Source organism: Cebus imitator, unplaced genomic scaffold, assembly GCF_001604975.1.
Source record: "Cebus imitator isolate Cc_AM_T3 unplaced genomic scaffold, Cebus_imitator-1.0 Scaffold326, whole genome shotgun sequence".
In the NCBI taxonomy this organism is placed as follows: Eukaryota; Metazoa; Chordata; class Mammalia; order Primates; family Cebidae; genus Cebus; species Cebus imitator.
The window spans coordinates 923,880-949,683 of NW_016107641.1; the positions used below are offsets into that span (position 1 = coordinate 923,880).

The 25,804-nt window shown below is 37.4% G+C and overlaps 1 protein-coding gene across 6 annotated transcripts in view; it reads left to right on the plus strand.

Moving 5' to 3' along the window:
* MAPK8 (mitogen-activated protein kinase 8) overlaps positions 1 to 25,804 on the plus strand; it is a 121,856-nt gene that overhangs the window by 79,431 nt on the left and 16,621 nt on the right. For all 6 annotated transcript variants that reach the window (XM_017504657.2, XM_017504661.2, XM_017504658.2 and 3 more), the window contains 4 exons: positions 3,369 to 3,498; positions 14,370 to 14,428; positions 14,521 to 14,659; positions 23,298 to 23,463. In XM_017504657.2, the coding sequence (XP_017360146.1) occupies positions 3,369 to 3,498; positions 14,370 to 14,428; positions 14,521 to 14,659; positions 23,298 to 23,463 (494 nt within the window). The remainder of the gene's footprint in view (positions 1 to 3,368; positions 3,499 to 14,369; positions 14,429 to 14,520; positions 14,660 to 23,297; positions 23,464 to 25,804) is intronic.

The window sequence follows — 25,804 nt, forward strand, 5'->3', positions numbered from 1 at the left end:
TATATCACCATAATTCTTTATAAACTGAAATGTAGATCACTCCTTGGGATAGTTCCGATACTGAATCCAGATTGCTAAATTAGCATAATAATAAACTAGTAATTTGGGGAACTATAAGCCTCACTCAAGAATAATTTCATTACCTCTTCATTGAGATAAATTTGTTGCAGACCGTATTCTAAACAAAATGTAAATCGTTGTTTATAATCTAGCACTTCTCCTAGGTACTAGAAAAACTGTTCTACATGTGCACAAAGAGTCATGCAGAGGACTGGTGTTTGCAGCACCATCTATAATAGCAAAAATGAGAAATAGCATCAAATCTATCAACAGAAGAATAACATTGTGATACAGTCATGCTATGAAATACTGTAGAACTGGAGCCGTATGTGCCAACAAGGATAATCTCAGAAATGTAGTGCTAGGCTTAAAAGCAAGATGCAGAATATATATATATATATATCTCCATACATTATTGTACCATTTACATGTAGCTTAAAATATGCAAAACAATATCATAGATTTATGGATATACATATATGTAGAAAAGATTAAAGCATGCATAAACACCAAACTTAGGATATTGTTTATCTCTGAGAAAATGGAGAAAGGAAAGAAGGCTTGACCTATAATATTATACTTCCTTTTAAAACATGCAGAGCAAGCCAGGCGCGGTGGCTCACGCCTGTAATCCCAGCACTTTGGGAAGCCAAGGTGGGTGGATCACAAGGTCAGGAGTTCAAGACCAGCCTGGCCAACATGATGAAACCCCATCTCTACTCGTAATACAAAAATTAGCCGGGTGAAGTGGCATGCACCTGTACTCCCAGCTACTCAGGAGGCTGAGGCAGGAGAATGGCTTGCTCCCAGGAGGCAAAGATTGTAGTGAGCTGAGATCATGCCACTGCACTCCAGTTTGGGCAATAGAGCAAGACTCTGTCTCAAAACAAACAGAGCAGTTATGGTAACATATTAAGATTTAATAAATTTGCATAATAGACTGACATTTATTATCTTTTCTGTGTTCTTGAAGTAATTTAGAATATCAGAAATTACAGAAGTTGGGGTCATTTTGTAAACCATTTTGACTGGCTAGTTTTCATTGTAACCAACCACACTTAACCAACCATAAATTAAATTTAAAGGAAATAATACTATATAGTCAGTATTAGGATTCTGAAAACCAGCCCCTTGTTCAGGTTTTAGATTTGTAATATACTAGCTTTATGACTTTTGGTAAATTAACACTGTTAAGCCTGTCACCTACTTTACAGAATTGTGAGGATTATATATTTTTATAAAATAATATTTAAAAATATATTAATGTTTCTGTATATTTATTCATCCTCAGGTAAGTGCACTTTGAAGTCTGTGTACCAGAATAAAAAAAAGAAAAAATTGGTTGTTAGGTCCTCTTAACAAGCCGTTAGCCTAAGGAATATTTTCACATTTTGCTGCAAATAATAATTTCTATGAGATTTTTATGAAATAGACAAATATTAAACATAAAAATTTTAAAACTCATATGTGTATTACTGAGTCAACTGAATACACACCTTTTTATAAAGCATTATTTTGTGCCCTAACCATAAATAGTAAGATTAATTGAGTCTAGATTGTGGCCTTTGTATCCTCAGGTGCTTCTAATTTACGGAATTGAGGAATCAGTGATTAGAAGTTTAATTCTTTTGTATACAGGATAGTGGAGTCTACTCAGACCCCTTTTAACTTTTAGAATTTGAAATATGCTTTTGATTTGCCAGATAAAAAATAATCATGAATTTAATTGTTAAAAATAAAGCCTGCTTTATTTGAAGATAGTCAAAACATCTAATAATTTTGTATGACTCCATTGAGTTTTTTTGTTTTATTTATTTGAGTAGGACATATTTGTAAATACGGCATTTTACAAATAAGGATTATAATATTTATGTATATTTTGGTATGTGTATATATATATATGTATATAGGCTGTAGTTATATATAATGTATAGATGTGTGCATTTATGCAGTACCAATTTCTTAATACATATAATGCTACATGACATTTGATACAATGAGATAGCTATAAAACAATTCAAGTTTTCAGTCAGGTAAGAAAACTATTAATCAGCAGTGAGCTGGCTTTCCAAATATTACATACACATAAATAGAACTAGTCTTTTATAGTATGTTACATGATCCAGTTTGAGAAGCATGACTTCATGTCTTAGGTTTTCTAGTCTTAGTGTTGCTTTTAACTTTCTGACTAACCTTGGACAAATTAGTTTACCACTGGCCCTCTATTAAGCAATAGTGAATCCAAATAATTTTTAAGTTCTTTCCATCATAAAATTCTGTAATTTAGAGATACTTTACCTTATTTGTGCTTCGGCGTCTCTGACATGTCATATGAGAAAAGTGCTGTATGGTCAGTGTCATGGGATGGAGGAAGATATGAAGAGTAATGGATATGGTATTGTGTTTTCCAGTTATAAATTAGGAACTTCTGATGCCCTGAAATCTAGCATTCATATTTATAAACAACTTCCCCTCCAAAACACATTTTTAAGGGCTTTACTTTTTTAAAAAATTATAAAATTGTGTTTTGTATACATACCTTTGTATATAACTTCCTCTTCTGTATTTATTTTATTGTGTCCAGAAGGATAGAAAGTAAGATGTTTATATAGATTATTTAGCAAATCTTCTTTTTTTTTTTTCTTTTGGAGACAGAGTCTTGCTCTGTCACCAGGCTGGAGTACAATGGCATGATCTCGGCTCACTAAAACCTCCACCTCCCGGGTTCAAGCGATTCCCTGCCTCAGCCTCCTGAGTATCTGGGACTACATGTGTGCTCCACCACACCTGGCTAATTTTTTGTGTTTTAGTAGAAACAGGGTTTCACCATGTTGACCAGGATAGTCTCAATCTCCTGACCTCGTGATCCACCCGTCTCAGCCTCTCAAAGTGCTGGGATTATAGGCATGAGCCACCACGCCCGGCTGCATTCTGTATCCTACCTTTCCTTGATGGTAGCGCAAGGTGAGGGATTCATTTAGCCTTTAAGCTACCTAGTGGAGCTAAATAATTATTATGCATTTGTACATTGAGTGCCCACAATGTGCTAGGTGGATCTTTGAGGCAACACAATGAACAAGTAGGGTCTCTGTTCATTGTCTTTTTGAATCCATTAGCATCTTCGGAAATAGTTGCAAAAACAAATATACTGTAATAGATATAGAAGACACACGTTGAGCGTCATAGACTGGGACGTGATCCAGTTACATTTATCTTTGGAGAAAGTGAGAAATCTATATGACTGATTCATGAATTCAGTTTACAGATTTTTGCTTTAAGATTTTTTGTTTTTGAATTTCTTATTACAGTGCAGCTTATGATGCCATTCTTGAAAGAAATGTTGCAATCAAGAAGCTAAGCCGACCATTTCAGAATCAAACTCATGCCAAGCGGGCCTACAGAGAGCTAGTTCTTATGAAATGTGTTAATCACAAAAATGTAAGTGAACATTTTTGGTTTCCTAAGTATAGATGAAATCAAGATTTATTTGTGAATACGTGAATATCAAAGACTTTAAATATTAGGGGCTTTAAATTGTTCTGTATTTAAACATTGTTTAAAAGGGATATATATATATATATATATATATATATCTGCAGGGTGAATTTTTTGCCAACTTTATTAAATTGTATCAAAAGAATGGCTCCTGAAATTTAGATTGTATGGTTTCCTGTCATTTAATTTACAAAAGGAGTTTTAAAAAGATAAGTGTTTCAGAATAATTTTTATTCAGCTTAATCTTATCTTCTGCTTTTTGTTCTCTGTCAGGCTAACATTTCAGAAAATTGTAGCCTTAGCACAGAGATGAAATTGTTCCCATTATACTTTGACACTCTAACTTTAATCATATTGAATATAAAATTCATATCACGTCTCCCTACCCCACTCCCACCTCTTTAAGTGATGGCAGTATTCACTGGTCACTTTATGATGAGGATAATGGGTTTAGCAGAAAGTTTATGAAAATTTCTAGAGGGTATTAAGAAATATTTCTAATTCCATATTCTAATGATTGTAAAGATAAGTCTTTATAAAGATGTAACATACAACTTGTACTCATTTTGAGGATAAACAGTTACACTTTTTTAAACTTACGTTAAGCATACTCATACTTTTGCAATTGTTCTAATGGAATGATTTCTTCAACTGAGGAAATAAACTAGGAGTGCATCTTAAAGATGGAGTAAAAATTGGATTGTTGAAGGAAAGTAGCCTTCAGAGAGGAAGCATGCCATAAAAAAGGTCCAGAGACAGAGGTTAAACTTAGTAAATGATAGGGAGGAAATTGTGATAGCCATTCTTGTTCCAAGTGGGAACCCGATGTGTTGCTCATCAGTTTTGCTAGTGGCATCCTGCCCATGGATAGAGCTGCTCCTCGTGGCCTGTGGACATAGTTCCCTGGCAGTAGTGCATTAGTTTTTCCTTGGGGAAGAGTTTAGTTACTCTTACTTCTCAAGACTGGGTGACTGCAAAGAAAGGTGGTTCCTTCAACTGCATGGAGTAAGACTAAGCATGTCTCACATGATTAGGCCTCTAGCAGGGGTGGCAGAAGTTCATCCAGGCAGTACTCTTAGCACCTAGAAGATTGTGGATAGAGTAGGTACTCAGAACATGTTTGTTCAGTGAGTGAATGAAAAGCTAAATATGGGAAAACCAGAAATGGTAACTGAATTATTCCACTCCCTAATGGGTATATGTTTTTGCAGTGTTTTGCCTTTTAAATAATTTCATCCTCTGTACAGATTGTCTCTTCTTTGGTCTAAGCATCTCTGGTTTTTCCCACTCTTTTCATAGATGGTCTTGAATTTCTTGTTAATCTTGGCTAATGTCTCTGAACACACTTTGAAAAGTGACCTAACACTCAATAATGCATAAACCAGCTAGCATGCGGTGCTGCATGTCTGATCAAATCTTCTGAGAGGAGCTGAGGCTTATAATCTCTTAACTGTAGACATTAAAATCCTGTTTAGAAATTATGTCCCCATCTGACTCCCATTGTCTTTCTTTGTTACAGGCCTGCTTTACAGATCACATCTCACCTAGTCTTTGTATTTTTTCTTTTGATTATGGAGAATTAACTACAGTGCTTCCTGTTTCTCCCTGTTAAATTTCAAAGGTGAAACATGGTTACTCTTTCCGGTCTACTAGTGATTACTTTTTTCTTCTTTGTTCTGTCTTTTTACTTGTGGGCTTCACTTCCCAGTTTTGCTTAGGATTTCTTTGTAATAGCTGGATTAATTCATTAGCAACCTTTGAGCATATTGAAGAAATTTTATGCCTAACTATCACAGTTATCCAGCTCTTTCCAATTCATAATCTTATTGACATGGATGTTATTATTAGAAACATTTTCTAAAATGCATTTTTGAAATCTTCATATACCTGGGGAGTGGCCAAAGTAGCCAAATAAGAACAGCTCCGGAATGCAGTTTGCAGCGAGAGCGACACAGAGGGCAAGTGATCTCCACATTCCCAACTGAGGTACCAGGTGCATCTCAATGGGACTGGTTGGACAGTGGGTGTAGCCCAAGGAGGGCAAGCTGAGGCAGGGTGGGGTACTGCCTTACCCAGGAAGTACAACGAACCAAAGAACCCCCCCCACACACACATTGGAGGCCACTGGGGGCTTTTCCAGCCACTTTGGTGCTCCAGTTCAGACACTGGGCATCTCCCGCAGTCTTTATAGCCCACAGACCAGGAGATTCCCACCTGCCGATCAAAGGTTTCCAGCACAGCTGTTTCAGCCGGTGCTGCGGTTTTCTAGCACAAAAACCTGCACAAATCTGGGCAGCTGTTTTAACTGGCACCTGGAACGCCTGGCAGACAGAGCCACCCATTCACCTGAAAAAGACGGGGTTGAAAGCAGGGAGCTGGGTGATCTGACTCAGCAGGTCCCATCCACACAGACACCAGCATTCTGAAATGCACTGGCTTGAGAGTTTCGCAGCCGATGCAGCAGTTTGAGCTTGATTCAGCTTGACCCGGACAGTCAAGCTCCGTCGGGGGAGGAGCATTTGCCATTACTGAGGCAGTCCGCCATTACCGAGGCAGTCTGTCATTACTGAGATAGTCTGCCATTACTAAGGCAGTTCTGATTTTACCTGTGTAAACAGAACTGCAAGGAAGTTTACACAGCAGCTGGGCAGAACCTAAAGAAGCTCAGCAATGCGTCTGCAGGCAGACTGTGACTAGAATCCCTGCTTGCTGGACAGGGCATCTCTGAAAAAAGGCAGCAGCATGTCAGGGACTTATAAATAAAGCCCCACCTTCCCAGGACAGAGCTCCTGGGAAAAGAGGTGATTGTGAGTTCCGCTGCAGCAGACTTAAACATCCCTGCCCAGCAGCTCTAAACAGAACAACGGAGCTTCCAGCACAGCACTTGAGCTCTGATAAGGGACAGAGTGCCTCCTCAAGCGGCTCCCTGACCCCTGTATATCCAAAGAGGCACTTCACAAAGGCGAGCTCTGGCTGACATCTGTCAGGTACCCTCTGGGACAAAGATACCAGAAGAAAGAACAAGCAGCAACCCTTATTGCTCTGCAGCCTCCATGGATGATTCCCAGGCAAGCAGGGTCTGGAGTGGACCTCCAGCACTCCTGCAGCAGAGGGACCTGATTATTAGAAGGAAAACTAAAAAGCAGCAAGGATTACCTTCAAAATCAACAGAAAGGACGTCCACTCAGAGACTCAATCCGAAAGTCACCAACTTCAAGGAACGAAGGTAGATAAATTCGTGAAGATGGGAAGAAACCAGTGCAAAAAGGATGAAGTCACCAAAAACCAGAACACCTCTCCTTCTCCAAGGAATCACAACTCCTCACCAGCAAGGGAACAAAACTGGGTGGAGAATGAGTTTGACAAATTGACAGAAGCAGGCTTCAAAAGGTGGGTAATAACAGACCTCTCTGAGCTAAAGGAACATATTCTAATCTAATGCAAAGAAACTAAGAACCTTGAAAAAAGGTTAGACAAAATGCTAACTAGAATAACCAGCTTAGACAAGAACATTAATGACTTGATGGAAATGAAAAACACAGCACAAGAACTTCACGAAGCATACACAAGTTTCGATAGCCAAATCAATCAGGTAAAAGAAAGGATATCAGAGATTGAAGACCAACTCAATGAAATGAAACGAGAAGGCAAGATCAGAGTAAAAAGAGTGAAAAGAAATGAACAAAGCCTTCAAGAAATATGGGATTAGGTGAAAAGACCTAATCTGTATTTGATCGGTTTACCTGAATGTGACGAGGAGAATGAATCCAAGCTGGAAAACACTCTTCAGGATATTATCCAGGAGAACTTCCCCAACCTAGCAAGGCAGGCAAATATTCAAGTCCAGGAAATACAGAGAACACCACAAAGATATTCCTCAAGAAGAGCAACCCCAAGGCACATAATCGTCAGATTCACTAGGGTTGAAATGAAGGAGAAAAGGCTAAGGGCAGCCAGAGAGAAAGTTCACATTACCCACAGGTAGCCTATCAGACTCACAGCAGATCTCTCAGCAGAAACCCTACAAGCCAGAAGAGAGTGAGAACCAATATTCAACATCCTTAAAGAAAAGAACTTTCAACCCAGAATTTCATATCCAGCCAAACTAAGCTTCGTAAGTGAAGGAGAAATAAAATTCTTTACAGACAAGCAATTCTTGAGAGATTTCATCACCAACTGACCTACCCTACAAGAGCTCCTGAAGGAAGCACTAAACATGAAAAGGAACAGCCAGTACCAGCCATTGCAAAAACATAGCAAATGGTAAAGACCATTGACACAATGAAGAAACTGTGTCAATTAATGGGCAAAAGAACCAGCTAGTATCAAAATGGCAGGATCACATTCACATATAACAATGTTAACCTTAAATTTAAATGGGCTAAATGCCCCTATCAAAAGACACAGACTGGCAAATTGTATAAAAAGTCAAGACCCATTGGTGTGCCGTGTTCAGGAGACACATCTTATATGCAAAGACACACACAGAATCAAAACAAAGGGATGGAGGAAGACTTACCAAGCAAATGGAGAGCAAAAAAAAAAAGCAGGGGTTGCAGTCCTTGTCTCTAATAAAACAAACTTTAAACCAACAAAGATCAAGAGACAAAGAAGGTCATTACATAATGGTAAAAGGATCAATGCAACAAGAAGAGCTAATGATCCTAAATATATACGTAACCCAAAACAGGAGCACCCAGATACATAAAGCTGGTTCTTAACGACCTACAAAGAGACTTAGACTCTCACACAATAATAGTGTGAGACTTTAGCCCTCTACTGTCAATAGTAGATCAACAAGACAGAAAATTAACAAGGATATCCGGGACTTAAACTCAGATCTGGACCAAGCATACCTAATGACATCTACAGAACTCTCTACCCCAAATCAACAGAACATACATTCTTCTCAGCATCACGTCCCACTTACTCTAAAATTGACCACATAATTGTAAGTAAATCACTCCTCAGCAAATGCAAAAGAACAGAAATCATAAAAACCAGCCTCTCAGACCACAGTGCAATCAAATTACCACTCAAGATTAAGAAACTCACTCAAAACCTCACAACTACGTGAAAACTGAACAACCTGCTCCTGAATGGCTACCAGATAAATAATAAAATGAAGGCAAAAATAAACATATTCTTCAAAACCAATAAGAACAAAGAAACAACGTACCAGAATCTCTGGGACACATTTAAAGCAGTGTCCAGAGGGAAATTTATAGCACTGAATACCCATATGAGAAGTGAGAAAAGATCTGAACTCAATATCCTATCATCAAAATTAAAAGAACTACAGTAGCAAGGTCAAACAAATTCAAAAGCTAGCAGAAGACAAGAAATAACTAAGAACAGAGCAGAACTGAAGGAGATAGAGACACAAAAAACCCTTCAAAAAATCAGTAAATCCAGAAGCTGGTTTTTTGAAAAGATCAACGAAATAGACCAGCCAAACTAATAAGAGAGAAGAATTGAATAGATGCAATAAAAAATGATAAAGGGGATATCACCATGGATTCCACAGAAATACAAACTACTATCAGAGATTACTACAAACAACTCTGTGCACATAAACCAGTAAATCTAGAAGAAGTGGATAAATTCCTGGACACTTACACCCTCCCAAGACTAAACCAGGAAGAGGTTGAATGCCTGAAACAAAGTCTGAGTAGAGGTAGCAATTAATAGCCTACCAACGAAAAAAAGTCCAGGTCCAGATGGGCTCACAGCCAAATTCTACCAGACGTACAAAAAGGAGCTGATAACATTCCTTCTGAAAGTATTCCAAACAATACTAAAAGAGGGACTCCTCCCTAACTCATTTTATGAGACCAGCATCATCCTGACGAGAAAACCTGGCAGAGATATAACTAAAAAAGAAAATTTCAGGCCAATATCCATGATGCACATTGATGCAAAATTCTTCTATGAAATATTGGCAAACTGAATGCAACAGCACATCAAAAAGCTTATCCATCACAACCAAGTCAGGTTCATTCCAGGGATGCAAGGCTGGTTCAATATACACAGATCTATAAATGTAGTCCATCACATAAGCAGAACCAAAGACAAAAACCACATAATTATCTCAATAGATACAGAGAAGGCCTTCAACAAAATTCAACGGCCTTTATGCTAAAAACTCTTAACAAACTACATATCGATGGTACGTATCTCAAAATAAAAACTATTTATGACAAACCCACAGCCAATATCATACTGAATGGGCAGAAACTGGAAGCATCCCCTTTGAAAATTGGTACTAGACAAGGGTGCCTTCTCTCACCATTCCTATTCAACATAGTATTGGAAGTTCTAACCAGAGCAGTCAGGCAAGAAAAAGAAATAAAGGGTATTCACTTGGGAAAAGACAAAGGCAAATTGTCTATTTGCAGATATCATGATTGTATATTTAGAAGACCCCATCGTCTCAGCCCAAAATCTCCTTAAGATGATAAGCAACTTCAGCAAAGTCTCAGGATACAGAATCAGTGTGCGAAAATCACAAGCATTGCTATACACAAGTACCAGACAAACAGAGAGCCAAATAAAGAGCAAACTCCCATTCACAATTGCTACAAAGAAAATACAATACCTAGGAATACAACTAATGAAGGATGTGAAGGACCTCTATGAGGAGAACTATAAACCACTGCTGAAGGAAATAAGAGGAGACACAGATGGAAAAACATTCCATGCTTATAGTTTGGAAGAGTCAATATCATAAAAATGGCCATACTGTCCAAAGCAATTTATAGATTCAATGCTATCCCCATCAAACTACCATTGACCATCTTCACAGAACTAGAAAAAAACACCTTAAACTTGATACAGAACCAAAAAAGAGCCCACATAGCCAAGACAATCCTAAGCAAAAAGAACAAAGCTGGAGGCATCACACTACCTGACTTCAAACTATACTACAAGGCTGCAGTAATCAAAGCAGCATGGTACTTGTACCAAAACAGACATACAGACCAATGGGACAGAAGTCTCAAGTAATGCCACACATCTACAACCATCTGATCTTTAACAAACCTGACAAAAGCAAGCAATGGGGAAAGGATTCCTTGTTTAAATGGTGTTGGGAAAACTGGCTAGCCATGTGCAGAAAGCTGAAACTGGACTCCTTCCTTACACCTTATACAAAAATTAACTCAAGATGGATTAAAGATTTAAACATAAGACCTAATAGCATAAAAACTCCAGAAGAAAACCTAGGCAAAACCATTCAGGACTTGGGCATAGGCAAGGACTTCATGACTAAAACACCAAAGCAATGGCAACAAAAGCCAAAATAGACATATGGGATCTAATTAAACTTAATAGTTTTTTCACAGCAAAAGAAACTATCATTAGAGTGAACCAGCAACCAACAGAATGGGAAAAAACATTTTGCAAGCTACCCATTTGACAAAGAGCTAATATCCAAAATCTATAAATAACTTAAACAAATTTACATGAAAAAACCCCATCAAAAAGTGGGTGAAAGATGTGAACAGATACTTTTCAAAAGACATTTATGCAGCCAACAATCAAGAAAAAATGGTTATCATCACTGGTCTTTAGAGAAATGCAAATCAAAACCACATTGAGATACCATCTCATGCCAGTTGGAATGGCAATCAGTAAAACGTCTGGAGACAATAGATGCTGGAGAGGATGTGGAGAAATAGGAACGCTTTTACACTGTTGGTGGGAGTGTAGATTAGTTCAACCATTGTGGAAGACAGTCTGGCAATTCCTCAAGGATCTAGAAATAGAAATTTCATTTGACCCAGCAATCCCATTACTGGGTATATACCCCAAGAATTATAAATTGATCTGTTATAAAGACACATGCATATGTATGTTCATTGTGGCACTGTTTACCAGAGCAAAGATGTGGAACCAACCCAAATGCCCGTCAGTGATAGACTAGGTAAAGAAAATGTGGCACATATACACCATGGAATACTATGCAGCCATAAAAAGGAGGAGTTCATGTCCTTTGCAGGGACATGGATGAATCTGGAAACCATCATTCTCAGCAAACTGACACAAGAACAGAAAACCAAACACCGCATGCTCTCACTGATAAGTGGGTGCTCAACAATGAGAACACATGGACATCAGGGAGGAAAACATCACACACTGGGGTCTGTTGGGGGGTGGGGGGCTAGGGGAGGGATAGCAGGGGATACAGAGATTGGGGAGGGATAACATTAGAAGAAATACCTAATGTAGGTGATGGGGGAGATGGTTGCAGCAAACTACCATGGCATGTGTATACCTGTGTAATAATCCTGCAGGATCTGCACATGTACCCCAGATCTTAACATAAAATTAAAAAAAAAAAAAAAAAAACCTTCATATACCGTGTCTGGTTGCATTTTTCTGATTGATTGCTATTGTTCTTTGTTGTTTTTATTCACGTAAGGAAATAGTATTTCTTAATGAATTTTAACCTGCTCCTGGTAATTGTTACTTCTTTTGAAGTAGTTATATGCCACCACTAATCAGTCATTGACTTTTGCTTAACTGTCCAGTCTATAACTGATATAATTTCCTTTATTTTCCTTTTTGAAAAATAGGACAACTATCTGTTTGAATCTTTTTTTATAACAGCTTTATTGAAATATAATTTATGTGTCATATAATTCACCCATTTGAAGTGTACCACTTAATGGTTTTTAGTATATTCAGTGATATATAGGACCATCACTACAGTCAGTTCTAGAATATTTTTATCACCTCAGAAATAAATCTTTTATCCTTTAACTCTCATTCCCCTACCTTCCATCCCTCTCAGCTCTAAACAACCACTAATCTCCTTTCTGTCTCTATATGCCTTTAATCTTTAATACCTCTCTTCTACTCTAGGGCTTCCCAGATATTAATGAGAATAGTTTTACTATTTGTCCGAGTTTCCTATTGTGTATTGCACTTGAACTTATTTAGAGCAGCTAGATGCTTTCTATCTTAAATTTGTTTGACCTTTTCTGCTATATTATTTTTCTGAATTTATTCACTGAACAAATATTTAAATACCTTATGTAAAGCTTAATGCTTAGAAGAAAATCATCAATTCCACCCTTATAACATTCATGCCATAAAATTCCCATCTCTAAGTATCGTTGTCAGCAAACATTTTTACATGTGTGTCATGTAACTCGCCATGTACTAGGCGATAAAAGTGATTAAGACACAATTCTTTCTAATAAGGATCCTCTGTGGTGGGGATGAGGCTGATGTGAAAATGAGACTAGACTACAGTGTGTTGAGTACTATAACAACATTAGAAGATAACTGGGGACAAAGTAGAATAGTTAACTGTCAGGGACTAAGGGTTGTCAGAATCTACAAAGAGGTTCATCTGGAAGATAATTAAGTTCGGTAGATAAATGATAAGCATAGAGAGTAGTTTGTTTAAAAACATCATTTTTAAAATGACATTTTTGAAACATTGCTAGCTAAAGTATAATATGGGACTTAGGAGATAAAGTGAGCTGAGGCTTATCATGGAGGCTTTTTAATATACTGCAAGTGCAAGGGAGTTTCAGAATATATTTGTTGGTTTTAAATTTTTGAGGAGGTAAGTAATATGGTCAGGTCTTTCTTTTACCATATTATAGGCAGTAAATGGTAGCTAGATTTGTATAAAACCATCATTAGTGACCCTACTTGTCTTAGTCAGCTCAGGCTACCATAACAAAATACTGTACACTGGGTATCTTAACAGATTTATTTCTCACAATTCTATAGGCTGGGAAGGTCAGGATCAATGCTTGATGACGGCCTGCTTCCTGATTTAGAGGTGGCAAACTTTTCACTTTGTCCTCACTTGCCTTTCTACAGTGTGTGCTCAAAAAGAGGGAAAGAAAAATTGCTCTTTCTCTTCCCTTGTTTTAGGCCACGAATTCCATTGTGAGGGCCCCACCCTCATGACCTAATCTAACCCTTATTACCTTCCAAAGTCCCCGTTTCCAAATATCACATTGGGGGCTAGGACTTGAACATATGAATTGTGAGGAGTAGGGGGGTGGGGGAAGACAATCTGTAACACTATTCTTAGAAGGAATTACAGCATGAACAGTCTAGATAAGATAGTTAAAGTCTTCAACCTGTTTATAGCACAGGGAATGGAAAAAAAGAGATTGATGGTCAGACTGACAGTAGAATGGAAAACATTCTATGAGTATTTATTATGGTGCAGATACTGAAAAAGGAGTCAAAAATCACTCTGAGCCTTCTTTTGTAAAAGAGAGGGTGCACTGAAAAAGTAAGCAGTTTCAGTAGGAATGAAAATGAATTCAGTGTTATCTTATTTGTGAAATGTCCATGCAGAAAGTGAAAAGAAATGGATTAAACACAGTAGTGGGAAAGAAGGGATATGCTTGTGGATGAACCGTTGAAATAGACTGGGAATGAAGAAAACTGGGCAAGTGCAGTATTATGAAAAACCAAGGGAGGAAAGAGCTGAGATTATATAGAGACACTTAATTGGAAAATAACTGGTAGAAGGCATTTAAAATTTGCTGATAAATTGTGTAGAGGTTTGTATAATGAAAGTGCTTGATAATTGACTGTTCATAAATGGAGTTACAGGTAAATGGGTTACACATCCTCTGTGCCTCCACCTATCCATTCCCTCCTCCAACTCCTGCCCATAAAGTTTCAGTATATAACATAAAAGCAATTACTTGAGCTTAGAATGTAAAGAAAGATTTTAAACTGATGTTTTAGTTTTTTTAACCCATGTATTTGTAGTTCCCAAATTAAATTTTTAGGAAGTAATTTCTAATTTTTCTGTCTCTCGGCTTTTACCATAGATAATTGGCCTTTTGAATGTTTTCACACCACAGAAATCCCTAGAAGAATTTCAAGATGTGTAAGTATAATAATTAAAATTTTGTTAAGTTAGTACATTTTTCTTAGATTGTTGCTGGACACTTTAGCTGTTCTCTTTTTTCACCCATGAAGTTACATAGTCATGGAGCTCATGGATGCAAATCTTTGCCAAGTGATTCAGATGGAGCTAGATCATGAAAGAATGTCCTACCTTCTCTATCAGATGCTGTGTGGAATCAAGCACCTTCACTCTGCTGGAATTATTCATCGGGTTAGTAGAAAAAAAAACTATCATCATACCCTTCATTTTCTCATTAAGGTGAAATTCACATTAACAAAATTAACCATTCTAAAGTGGCATTTGGTACATTCACGGTGGTGTGCAGCTACCACCCACATTAAATTCTAAAACATTTTTATTACCCCACAAGAAGACCACACATTTCTTTAGCAGTTCTGCATCTTTGCCCTGGCGTGATACCGGTCTGCTTTCTGTGTCTATAGATTTGCCTGTATGTTTCCATTTATACGAAATATAGCATGATGTTTTCAAGATTTCTCCATGTTGTACCATGTATCAATAGTTCGTTCCTTTTTATGACTGAATACTATTCTATATACCATATTTTGTTTATCCATCCATCCATTGATGGACATTTGTATTATTTCTACCTTTCAGCTATTATGGATAGTGCTATGAAAATTCACACACAAATATCTGTTTAAATTTCTGTTTTCAGTCCTGGGTATCTACCTAGGACTGGAACTGCTGGGTCATGTGATAATTCTCTAGTTAACTTTTTGAGGAACCATCAAACGGTTTGCACAGTGACTGCACCATTTTACATTCCCACTAGCAGAGTATGAGGGTTCCAGTTTCCTCACATCCTTGCCAGTATTTATCTGACTTTTTAAATTCTAGCCATCCTAATGGGTATGAAGTGGTGTTCCTTGTGGCTGTACTTTGCATTTCCCTAATGACTAATAATGTTGAGCATTTTTCAAGTGCTTGTGGCCATTTGTGTGTCTTCTTTGAAGAAATGCGTATTCAAGCCCTTTGCTCATTTTTAAATTGGGTTGTCTTTTTGTTGTTACTGTAGCATTTCTTTATATATTCCATGTTTGAAACCTTTATCAAGTATCTAATTTGTAAATATTTTCTCATATTCTGTAGGTTGTCTGTTCACTTTGCTGATGATTTCCTTTAATGCGCAAAAGCTACAATTTTAATAAAATACAATTGTTTCTTTCATCACTTGTGCTTTTGGTATCATGTATAAGAATCCATTTTCCCAAGCCCAAGTTCATGAAAATTTAGCCATATGTTTTCTTCTAAGAGTTTTATAGTTTTAGCTCTACCATGTAGGTCTTTGATCCATTTTGAGTTGATTTTTTTGTCTCGTGTGAGGTAGGTTTCCAACTTCATTCTTTTGTATGTGGCAGTTTAGTTGTGCCAGCACCATTTGTTAGTGACTATCACCACCATCCATCTCCAGAATTCTTTTCATCTTGTGAAGCTGAAACTCTCACTAGACAGTAATTCCCTATTTTCCTCTGCCTGCAGTCCCTGACAACCATCATTCTATTTGCTGTCTGTGATTTTGGCTACTGTAAATATCTCATATAAGCAGAATCATGCAGTATTTGCCTCCTTGTACCTCGCTTATTTCACTTAGCATAATGTGCTCAAGGTTTATCCATGTTGCAGCATGTGTCAGAATTTTCTTCCTTTTTAAGGCTGAATAGTATTCCATTTATATATATACCATGATTGCTTATCCATTCGTCTGTCAGTGGACACTTGGGTTGGTTCTGCATTTAGCTGTTGTCAAGAATGCTGCTATGAACATGGTTGTCCAAGTATCTGTTTGAGACCCTGCTTTCAGTTCATTTGGTCATATAGCCAGAAGTGGAATTGCTGTATTACATGGTCATTCTTTTTGACATTTTGAGAAACTGGCCACACTGTTTTCCATAGCAGCTCTACCAGTTTACATTCCCACCAGTGGTGCAGAAGGGTTTCAGTTATTCTTCATTCTTACCAACACTTTTATTTTTTTCATAGTAACCATCCCAATGGATGTGAGGTGGTTTCCTTTTGTTTTTAAGTTGCCTTTTTCTAGGTTCTGAGTTCACATGATTGCCATAAATCAAGTGAATATTTTCACTTGAATATTCAGTTATTCCTCATCCTTACCAACACTTTACTTTTTTCATAGTAACCATCTTAATGGGTTTGAGGTAGTTTCCTATTGTTTTTAAGTTGCCTTTTTCTTGGTTCTGAGTTCACTTGATTGCCATAAATCAAGTGAATATTTTCACTTTGAATATTTTCCAGAATTCTGAAAATGTTTATTCTGACACTTTGATGTTTTATGGTGCCTCTGTGGAGCTATTTTGACTGACATCACTGCCTCTCATCAAATTCTTAGGATCATTGTGTTTCACTGATTAATGTGGAACAGTGCAAAAACAGTTTGTTTTTGCTCTGAAGTGAAGCAGTATACAAAATAAGCTGCTGTTATTACCAGTCATTCCAAATTGGGAGTTGAATATTACCAAATTACCAAAATTGAGTATTTGCCCGAGTTGTTTTTTTTAATATATATTCAGAAATATTTTATATGTTTGTTTCCTTGGATTTTTAACTGCTTTTTGCAACATAATTTACTTGCCATACTATTTATTTAATGTGTACAACTCAATGTTTATTATATTAAAAAATTGTGCACTAATTACCACAGTCTAATTTTAGAGCATTCTGTTGCACTAAAGGAAATCCAAATCCACTCGTCTTTATTTCCCATTCTTCCCTGTTTCTTTTATCTCTAGCCCTAAGCAAACATTAATCTACTTTCTGTCTTTGTATATTTGTCTATTCTGGACATTTCGTATACATAGAATCATATAATATGTGATATTTTGTGCTTGACTTCTTTTACCTAGCGTAAGGTTTTCAAGGTTCATTCATGTATTTGTGTGTCAGTCCTTCATGTCATTTTATTGACGAATATTTTGCTGTATAGATACATTGTTTATCCATTTATCAATTGATTATAATTTATGTTGTTACCACTATTATGGATAATGCTGACATGAACATGTAAAATGTTTTGTATGGTTGTATGTTTTGTATTTTAGTTAAATCTAGCTTATTCTTGAAAAGCATTGAGAGGAATTCTTTTTTTAAGATACAGACTCTTACTCTGTCAGAGGAAGAATGCAGTAACATAATTATAGCTCACTGCAGCCTCGAACTCCTCCTGGGTTCAATAGGTTGAAAGGAATTTTTTTTTTTTGAGACAGGGTCTTTCTCTGTCACCCAGGCATAAGTGCAGTAGCATGAACAGGCCTCACTGCAGCCTTGACCTCCTGGGCTGAATGATCCTCCCACTTCAGCCTCCCAAGTAGCTAAGACGCAGGCATGTACCACCATGCCTTGCAAATCTTTAATTTTTTTTTTTTTTTCCTTTGGTAGAGATGGGGTCTTGCCATCTTGTCCAGGCTGGTCTTGTATTCCTGGCCTGAAGCAATCTACCCACCTCAGCCTCCCATAGTGCTGGGGATCACAGGCATGAGCCATCATGCCTAGCCTGGCATTTTTAAAAATTATTTAATTCAGTGGAATTACATCTTCCTTTTGAGTCACCTGCATCAAATAACCTTACCCATGTAATAAAATAAATATAGAGATAGTTTTCACAGTATAAGACAATTATATCTCTGAGTTATTGAGGCTTATTTTTTGTTAAGTGAACAGTCCTGCTACAGGCTTATCCTTAATTATCATTCTAAGTGAATTCCTTGTATATTACATATACAGCTGCTCTAATATGTCTAATGCAATTTTTAAATAACATAATAAAAATCTCTTTAAATGGGACATATCTTCCTGAGCCCCTACTCATATGCTGTGTGAAGTAGAGCAGATGAGTTAAACCTCTAGATTTGGTTTGTTTCCTGAGTCCTTAGACCAGGACAGTAATCCTACACCGTGGAAGTTCATTTGGTCTTAGCAAAGCACACCCCTCCAAATAGAAAGGTTCCAGATTAAGGGGGAATCACAGGTGATTGGACCAGAAAAGAACAAATGGTAGACGATAGAAAACAGTGTAAACAACAAGAACCATAAAAAAGAAACACAAAATTACAAAATATTTTCCAAAATTATATTTTACTAAAATTTTACTAATATTTTACAAGTTTATAAAATAAAGCAATATTTAATGGGATTAGTCCTTTAGTTTAAAAAGGTCAGATTTGGGCAGCACACAAAAGCTCAACAATTGCATGTTTCCATAACACAAACATTTGTAGCTAACGTCAAAAGACTGAAGGCAGAGGGGTTGGCAGACATACACCAGGAAAATGCAAATATCAAAACAAGGAAAACTCTGTTTAATGACATAAAGTTGAACATGGTGGGGTTTGAGAGGAAGCATTCCTCTCTGGGAATAAAGAGTCTCACATTTTAAGGATGAAGGATACTATCCAACTAGGAGAGAGAACTTGATATATGAAGTAGAGTTGCTATGCAAAAAGCTTAAACTGTAGGAAATAGAAGAATGGCACAAACACAGTAGTAATGGGAGATTCTGACTTACCGCCCTGGTATCAGTACATAAAGTGGTAAAAATGAAGTACATCTATAGAAAATTTCTTAATGTAATCAAGTGGAGATAATGAGACCTGCTGAGGTCTGTTACCGATTATGAAGAATCTGCCTTTATCTTAGCTTGGGCTGTGTGGGAAACTCTAGAGTGGAGATACGCATTTAAGTTTTTTGCAACTGGTCTTGAGGCCACGATTGGTACTCATCTCCCTGCTCTACTACTTATTCTAGATTAACCTCCACTGGCTAGTACGTATGCTGGTCTGAGGTTGCTTACTTAGTAAAATAACCTGACTCATTCCTTAGGGGTTCAGGGAAAGTCAGGATTAGGAGTGGAGTACCACATAGTTACTCTGAGACAAGCTGATGAGGTCCCACCATCTAGATAGTTGCGGGTGTCTTTGTGGTAAAGAGCCAAGTGGTGTGCATGGCTCTTTGCTTGGAAGTGACACAGGTCACTTCTGCTCAGAGTGCATCGACAGAACCATAGTACTTGCCTAATTTGTAAGGAAACTGGGAAATGTAGGGAGAGCAGGCTTCGGAATGATAATGAGCACGAGTCTCTGCCACGGTCTGCCCTTCTGGCTGGCAGACATTCCTTTGCTCACTTTATTCCACACTTCCTTAAGGGATATAACCCAAAGTCCTATTTCATCAAGACATTTATCAAATCTAGACATTGTTCCTCTTGGTCCAGGAACATAGGAACTGGAATGACCAAATTATATGGCCACCCCTATAACCACCACCCCTGCCACCAAATAGCCTAGATAGAGTGGTCAGACAGGGCCAGTGTTATCACAGTGAACAATCTCATTTAGGAAACTGAAAAATGCAGTCATTGGTTAGTTGTAATTAAACTCTTCTGTGCAGACATTGTGAGTGTCCCTTGCCCTGCATGTGGGGAATATTTCTAATCAGCCCTGACTCTGATCTCTATGGTTCTCTGTAATACCTGGCTGTACTCTGTGGGAGAGTCATCTTTTTTGCTATCCTCATGAATGTATCTGAAGTGGGTATTGAAGAATGTATTCTCCTTGAGGGCTGCTCACCTCTCTCAGCCTGCTTATTACTTACAAAGATTGTGGCCCAAGGGTCATTTTAAGGCCATCTTTCTCACCCTTGCCACTATTGACATGTTGGCCCAAACAGTTCTTTGACAGTGCATGGTGGAATGTTTAGCAGCATTCCTGACCTCTACCCACTGGATGCCAGTAGCACTCCCCAGTTGTGACAGTCAAAAATGTTTCCTGACATTGCCAGATGTTATCTGGGGGCAAAATACTGTGAATTGAGAACTTCTGTTGGAAACATGGAAGCATCATAGACCTTTGGCATTAGGTCTGACAGTTAGCTGACTCTTTCAGAAATTTAAGAGATTTCTTATCTTTCTGATTGTAGTTCTTTTCAAAGCATCTTTGTTAGCTCATGGGTCCTGCATTCTTAGACTTAATTGAGGCTGTCTTTAGTCTTCCTGTAAGCTTTCAAGCCTCTGTTGGCAGACTGAGGCAATTTTATTAGTTGAGTGATTTTACAGAACTTTTCTCCTGAAAAGCTTTCAGAATTATTATGTGAAAATAATGCATAGAAATCAACCCAAGATATCAGTGACTTAAAGCAATATTTATTGTTTACTTGGGTCTGCGGGATTGGCTGTGTAACACTGCTCCAAACCAAGGGTCAAGTTCAGGCTTGTCCCATATTCAGGTTTCAGCATCTAAAGCGTCCACCAGAGACATCCTTTTCTCATGGTGAAAGGTAGAAGAGCAAGAGCTATACTAAATCAAGCTCATTCCTCCATATTCCATTGGCCAAAATAAGACAAGTAACTCAACCTATCAGTAGGGTGGGGACACATTGTGGGGTGGGCAGGAATACTTGCAGAACAATCTACTACTATACCTTCTTGCAGGCATCTAGTAGCATGTAGCTTTTCCAAAATGGCAAGACCCTGAAATTCTAGGCCCTGTTCCCTTTTATTTCTGCTTTAAATGGTGGCTGCTGCTTTTAAATGCAACCCCAGTTGCTACCAACACAAACTACTAAAGTCTTGCTTTCCAATCTCTTCTAGAACAGGGTTCAGCAAACTTTTTCTGTAAAAGCCATGAAGTAAATATTTTAGGCTTTGTGGATAATAAATAGTTTGTGTCACAGCTACAAGACTGCCATTGTAACACAAAAGCAGCCATAGGCGATATGTACTTGAATGAGCCTGACTGTGTTCCAGTATCAACACTTTCTTTGCAAAGCAGGCTGGCCTTAATTTGCCAGCTCCTGTGATAGAGCTTCAGGTTCATTGTACAAGTGGCTGTGCAGGTGACAGCTTCATGAAATGTTTTGCTACTACATAACCTAGTTCACCTTTCCAACCCTTGATGTGAGTTTCCCTGCTGCTCAACTGCTAAGCCAGGATCTTATGTTTTTATAACAGTTAACACTCCACCTCCGACACCAGTTTTAGTGTTAGACTCAGCTGTACTGAAGTAACAGATAAACCCTTAATTCTCAGTGGCTTAACCCAGCTCAGACTTATTTCCCTTGCTGAGTGGCTGGTGCAGCTCATGGTGGGAGTGTGGACTGTGCATGTACATAGATGATCAGCAACGGCTTCCAGAGAATCCTCTGTCTGGAGCGTTCCTAATCACCAAAGCAGGGCAGGAGACCACAGGAGGTTGTGCACTGGCCCTTCTGTTCTTTACTTCCACTCGCTTTCCATGAACTACAACTACCTATGTGCCCTTGCCTAACTGAGGAAGCAAGAAAAATTGGGGAAGAAGACAGAATGTTGGATTAGTTCCACTGCCTGCATAAATTCTGAGTTACTATTCTTATATATAGTTAACAGTGTAATTAACAGCTGTAAGGTACATATTGATATATGTGGATGAATTTCAATTAATATTCTTTGAGGCTTTTTTGACAATTTTTTTGCTTAACAAAAAGTACCTGTCTTTAAAAATTGTTATTTTGCTCTCACTTTTTTCAAAATAAAGTGCTTAAAATTGGAATGTTACTTCTAAATTGGAATCTGCTAGTATAAAGAGCCAGTAATCTTCAGCCATCACACTAGACATTGAAGTAGTATCAAAGCTTATAATATTTATTTTTGGACATGCAATGTTTCTTTTCTGAGATACTATATTTTATAGAAATATTAGCAACATTATATTTACAGAATAGCAATAATGAAATTTTTTTTTCTTCTCGCTCATAAGACCTTTGAATTGTTGGTATATTTAATTTCATAAAGCCACTAGATTGCTTATCTTCTAAACCATCCATGATTGCCTGTCAAAATATGTTAAAGACAACATACATGCCTTTCTGGATATTAACATTACAAAAGAATAGTTGTCTTTTAAGCCAGCTATTTTTCTTTTTTGTATTAATCAGTGATGTTTAATACCTGTACTGCAGAGATAACACTGATTACCTGTGTTATCAGTACAGATAATACAGTGCATTTGTGTTCTGGATATATGCTTTCTTCCTTTTTTGGTCTTTTGGCTTATAATAGTGTTCATCAGGGCTAACAAGCAGAGTATCTTGAACATGAAGCCATGAGTGTTTATGCTGCCGCCTAACTTCTGATAGGCACAGCACAGAATATGTTTAGGTTGGGGCCAGGTGAAAAATTCTTCAGAAATACATTATTCTGTAAAATCTATAGCAAGTAATTTTATAGATTAGTGGCACCAAGACAATGGTGCCCTAATTCTGCAAGCAGACAAAAATTTTATAGCAAATTTATATGACTTGGTGGGAAACCAGGGATGAAAAATGGATAATGACTATTCTGGTCCTTTGGAACTGAGTGCCAGTCTAAAAGATCAAATAACATTTGCTAGGATCAACAAGATGGCTCATTGTTGACTTATAACATCTGTATAAAGCTTACTGTATCTTTAAAATGAGATTTTAAAAATACTGGTAATGTGTTTTGCAAATGAATATAAATGCTAACTTATGACTCTTTCATTTACTATGGTAGCTCTTTATGTGAGCTTTGTGATCTTTTCAAATCCTGTTTATTTGACCAAAAATTTCTAGCTAATCATAATTTCTATCAATTAAAACATTACTAACTTCTCTAATAACTGGATGTATTCATAAATTTTAAATGCCGTAAAGCTGATTTCTCAGGTTTGCTTTTTAATGATGAATCAGTGCAGTAATATTACAGTGAACAATTAACATGAATGTTTTGCAAGGGATAGGATAAAACTTTATTGTGAACTGTAAGATCTTCATATATAACATGGCAGTTCATTTTTATTTTTATTTTTATTTTCTGAAGGACTTAAAGCCTAGTAATATAGTAGTAAAATCTGACTGCACTTTGAAGATTCTTGACTTTGGTCTGGCCAGGACTGCAGGAACAAGTTTTATGATGACGCCTTATGTAGTGACTCGCTACTACAGAGCACCTGAGGTCATCCTCGGCATGGGCTACAAGGAAAACGGTCAGCACACACATTTATTTGAAATATTTTTCTGATTTGGCTTTTTTTTTCTTTATTCGTTAGATGTTTAATGTAAATACTTAAGCCGAAGTATATTGAGTTAAATGTGTATCATTGTTTGAAATGTGTATCAGAAGTTTGCAGGTAACTATTAACTTTTGTCATAAACGTTTGCAAAAACTTGGGGACTTTATTTATTTAAATACAGATACATACCATCAGTACTACCATTGGATGAAAAATTTGTTGCCATGGCCCTGAGACAGAATTTATGCTCTTTGCTTGCCTGTAATTTGAAAATGAACATGTCTAACATGGTCTCAAGGATGTATAGAGCATACTGACAATTTATTATTAGTGCACATTAGTGATATTTGCCCATATTTTCAACCCCATGAAACTAAAGCTAATAGCAGTAGCACTCATCATAAACTTTTAAGAGGTACAGTAAGCCCTCTGCAAAGCTGATGGATAAATAAGGTGACCTCTTAGAGGAGGTAGTAGTTTCATCAAAACCTTGTATCCAACCTTAAGGAAATGACTTTGTGTGAGTATATCCAGTTGTATCAACCAACCATCGAATCAGTGTTGAACAAAATTATCTGGCATGTAGATCATGAATTTAAACATTTGTTTGGAACTACCTACTTATAATTTAGGAAGAAATTTTGTTGAGCCTTATAAATTTAGGAGATGAATAAATCTGCTAATAAGCATGGGATTTTATGGGGAAAAAAAGTCATTTTAAAAGATGTGGTGACTTCATCCAAAATACTACCAAGAATAAAACCTAGACTTTTTTTTTCTGACAAGGAATCTGGAATAGTGGTTCACTTTGAATCAGAAAATTGTAATAAGTCAACTTCTAAGATTCTTTTTTATAAAAGGTACGATTAAGCTGAGCTTAATTTCCTTTTCTGAGCTGATTAAAAACAAATACTTAAACATTTGCTATTAAATTTTTATTCTTAAGTAAATATGCTGTTCTATTTTCTTCCTCTCTACCTGAAATTTGAAGGATTTTTTTTTTTTTTTTTTGAGAATTGATAACTTCAGGTGATCCACCAGCATGAAGATTGCTTTTGCATTTGCTGTTAAACTATTGATTGTCATAGATGTGGTGTTAGTGTCAGTGTCCTATAAATATGATCTTACGATAACTCCCTGCCAGAAATTAGCAGTAAGAGAAACTGTCATGTAAAGAATTGAGGCTGGGCAGGGTAGTTTACGCCTGTAGTCCCGACACAGGTGGGAGGCTGAGGCTGGTGGATCACTTGTGGCTAGGAGTTTAAGACCAGCCTGGGCAACATGGCAAAACCCTGTCTCTACTGAAAATACAGAAATTAGCCGGGTTTGGTGGCACTCGCCTGTAATCCCAGCTACTCTGGAGGCTGAGGCATGAGAATTGCTTGGACTCGAGAGGTGGAGGTTATAGTGAGCTGAGATTGCATCACTGCACTTCAGCCTGGGCAACAGAGTGAGACTCTGTCTCAAAAAAATTAAAAAAAAAACTGACATGTGGTTCCTCTCTTAGTTAAGAATTATGTAGATCACATTCTTGCCTTCCCACTCCCACCCTAGGAAATGGAGTCAAATGCAGTGCTTAATGATGATATCTATATTAGCCAGTAAGGTTAGATATAAGTACTTCCTCCTTTTAATGACACCTCCCACTCATTTTATTTATTTGTTTGTTTGTTTGAGACAGAGTCGTGCTCTGTCACTCAGGCTGGAGTGCAGTGGTGCCATCTTGGTTCACTACAGCCTCCACCTCCAGGCTTCAGGCCATTCTTCTGCCTCAGCCTCCCAAGTAGCTGGAACTGCAGGCACACGTCACCACGCCTGGATAATTTTTTTTTATTTCTAGTATAGATAGGGTCTCATCCTGTCATCCAGGCTGGCCTCGAACTTCTGACCTCAGGTGGTCCACCTGCCTAGGCCTCCCAAATTTGCTAGGATTACATGCCTGGCTTCCCACCCTTTTTTTTTTTTTTTCTTTTTTTTTGAGACGGAGTTTCACTCATGTTACCCAGGCTGGAGTGCAATGGCACAGCTTTGTTTTTTTATGTGCCTTTTATTGCAAGCTACTCAGAGCATTTTGGAAAGCAGTGTAATCAGTATATTTTTAAATGCTTAATAGACTAAGCACTTAGAACCTTTAAAGCTAGAGTTGTGCATGAATCAGACTTGTGTTCCTAGTCTTCACTGACCCCCATAATATCTTCTCTCGTGCTTGCAGCTTTCACAATACTTTTGTTTAAAAACAGGCTTTTCTGAAAGTTACCAATGTAAGTTGTATGCTGGATAAAGTTTAACATTCTCTGTAAAATCTGTGGAGATT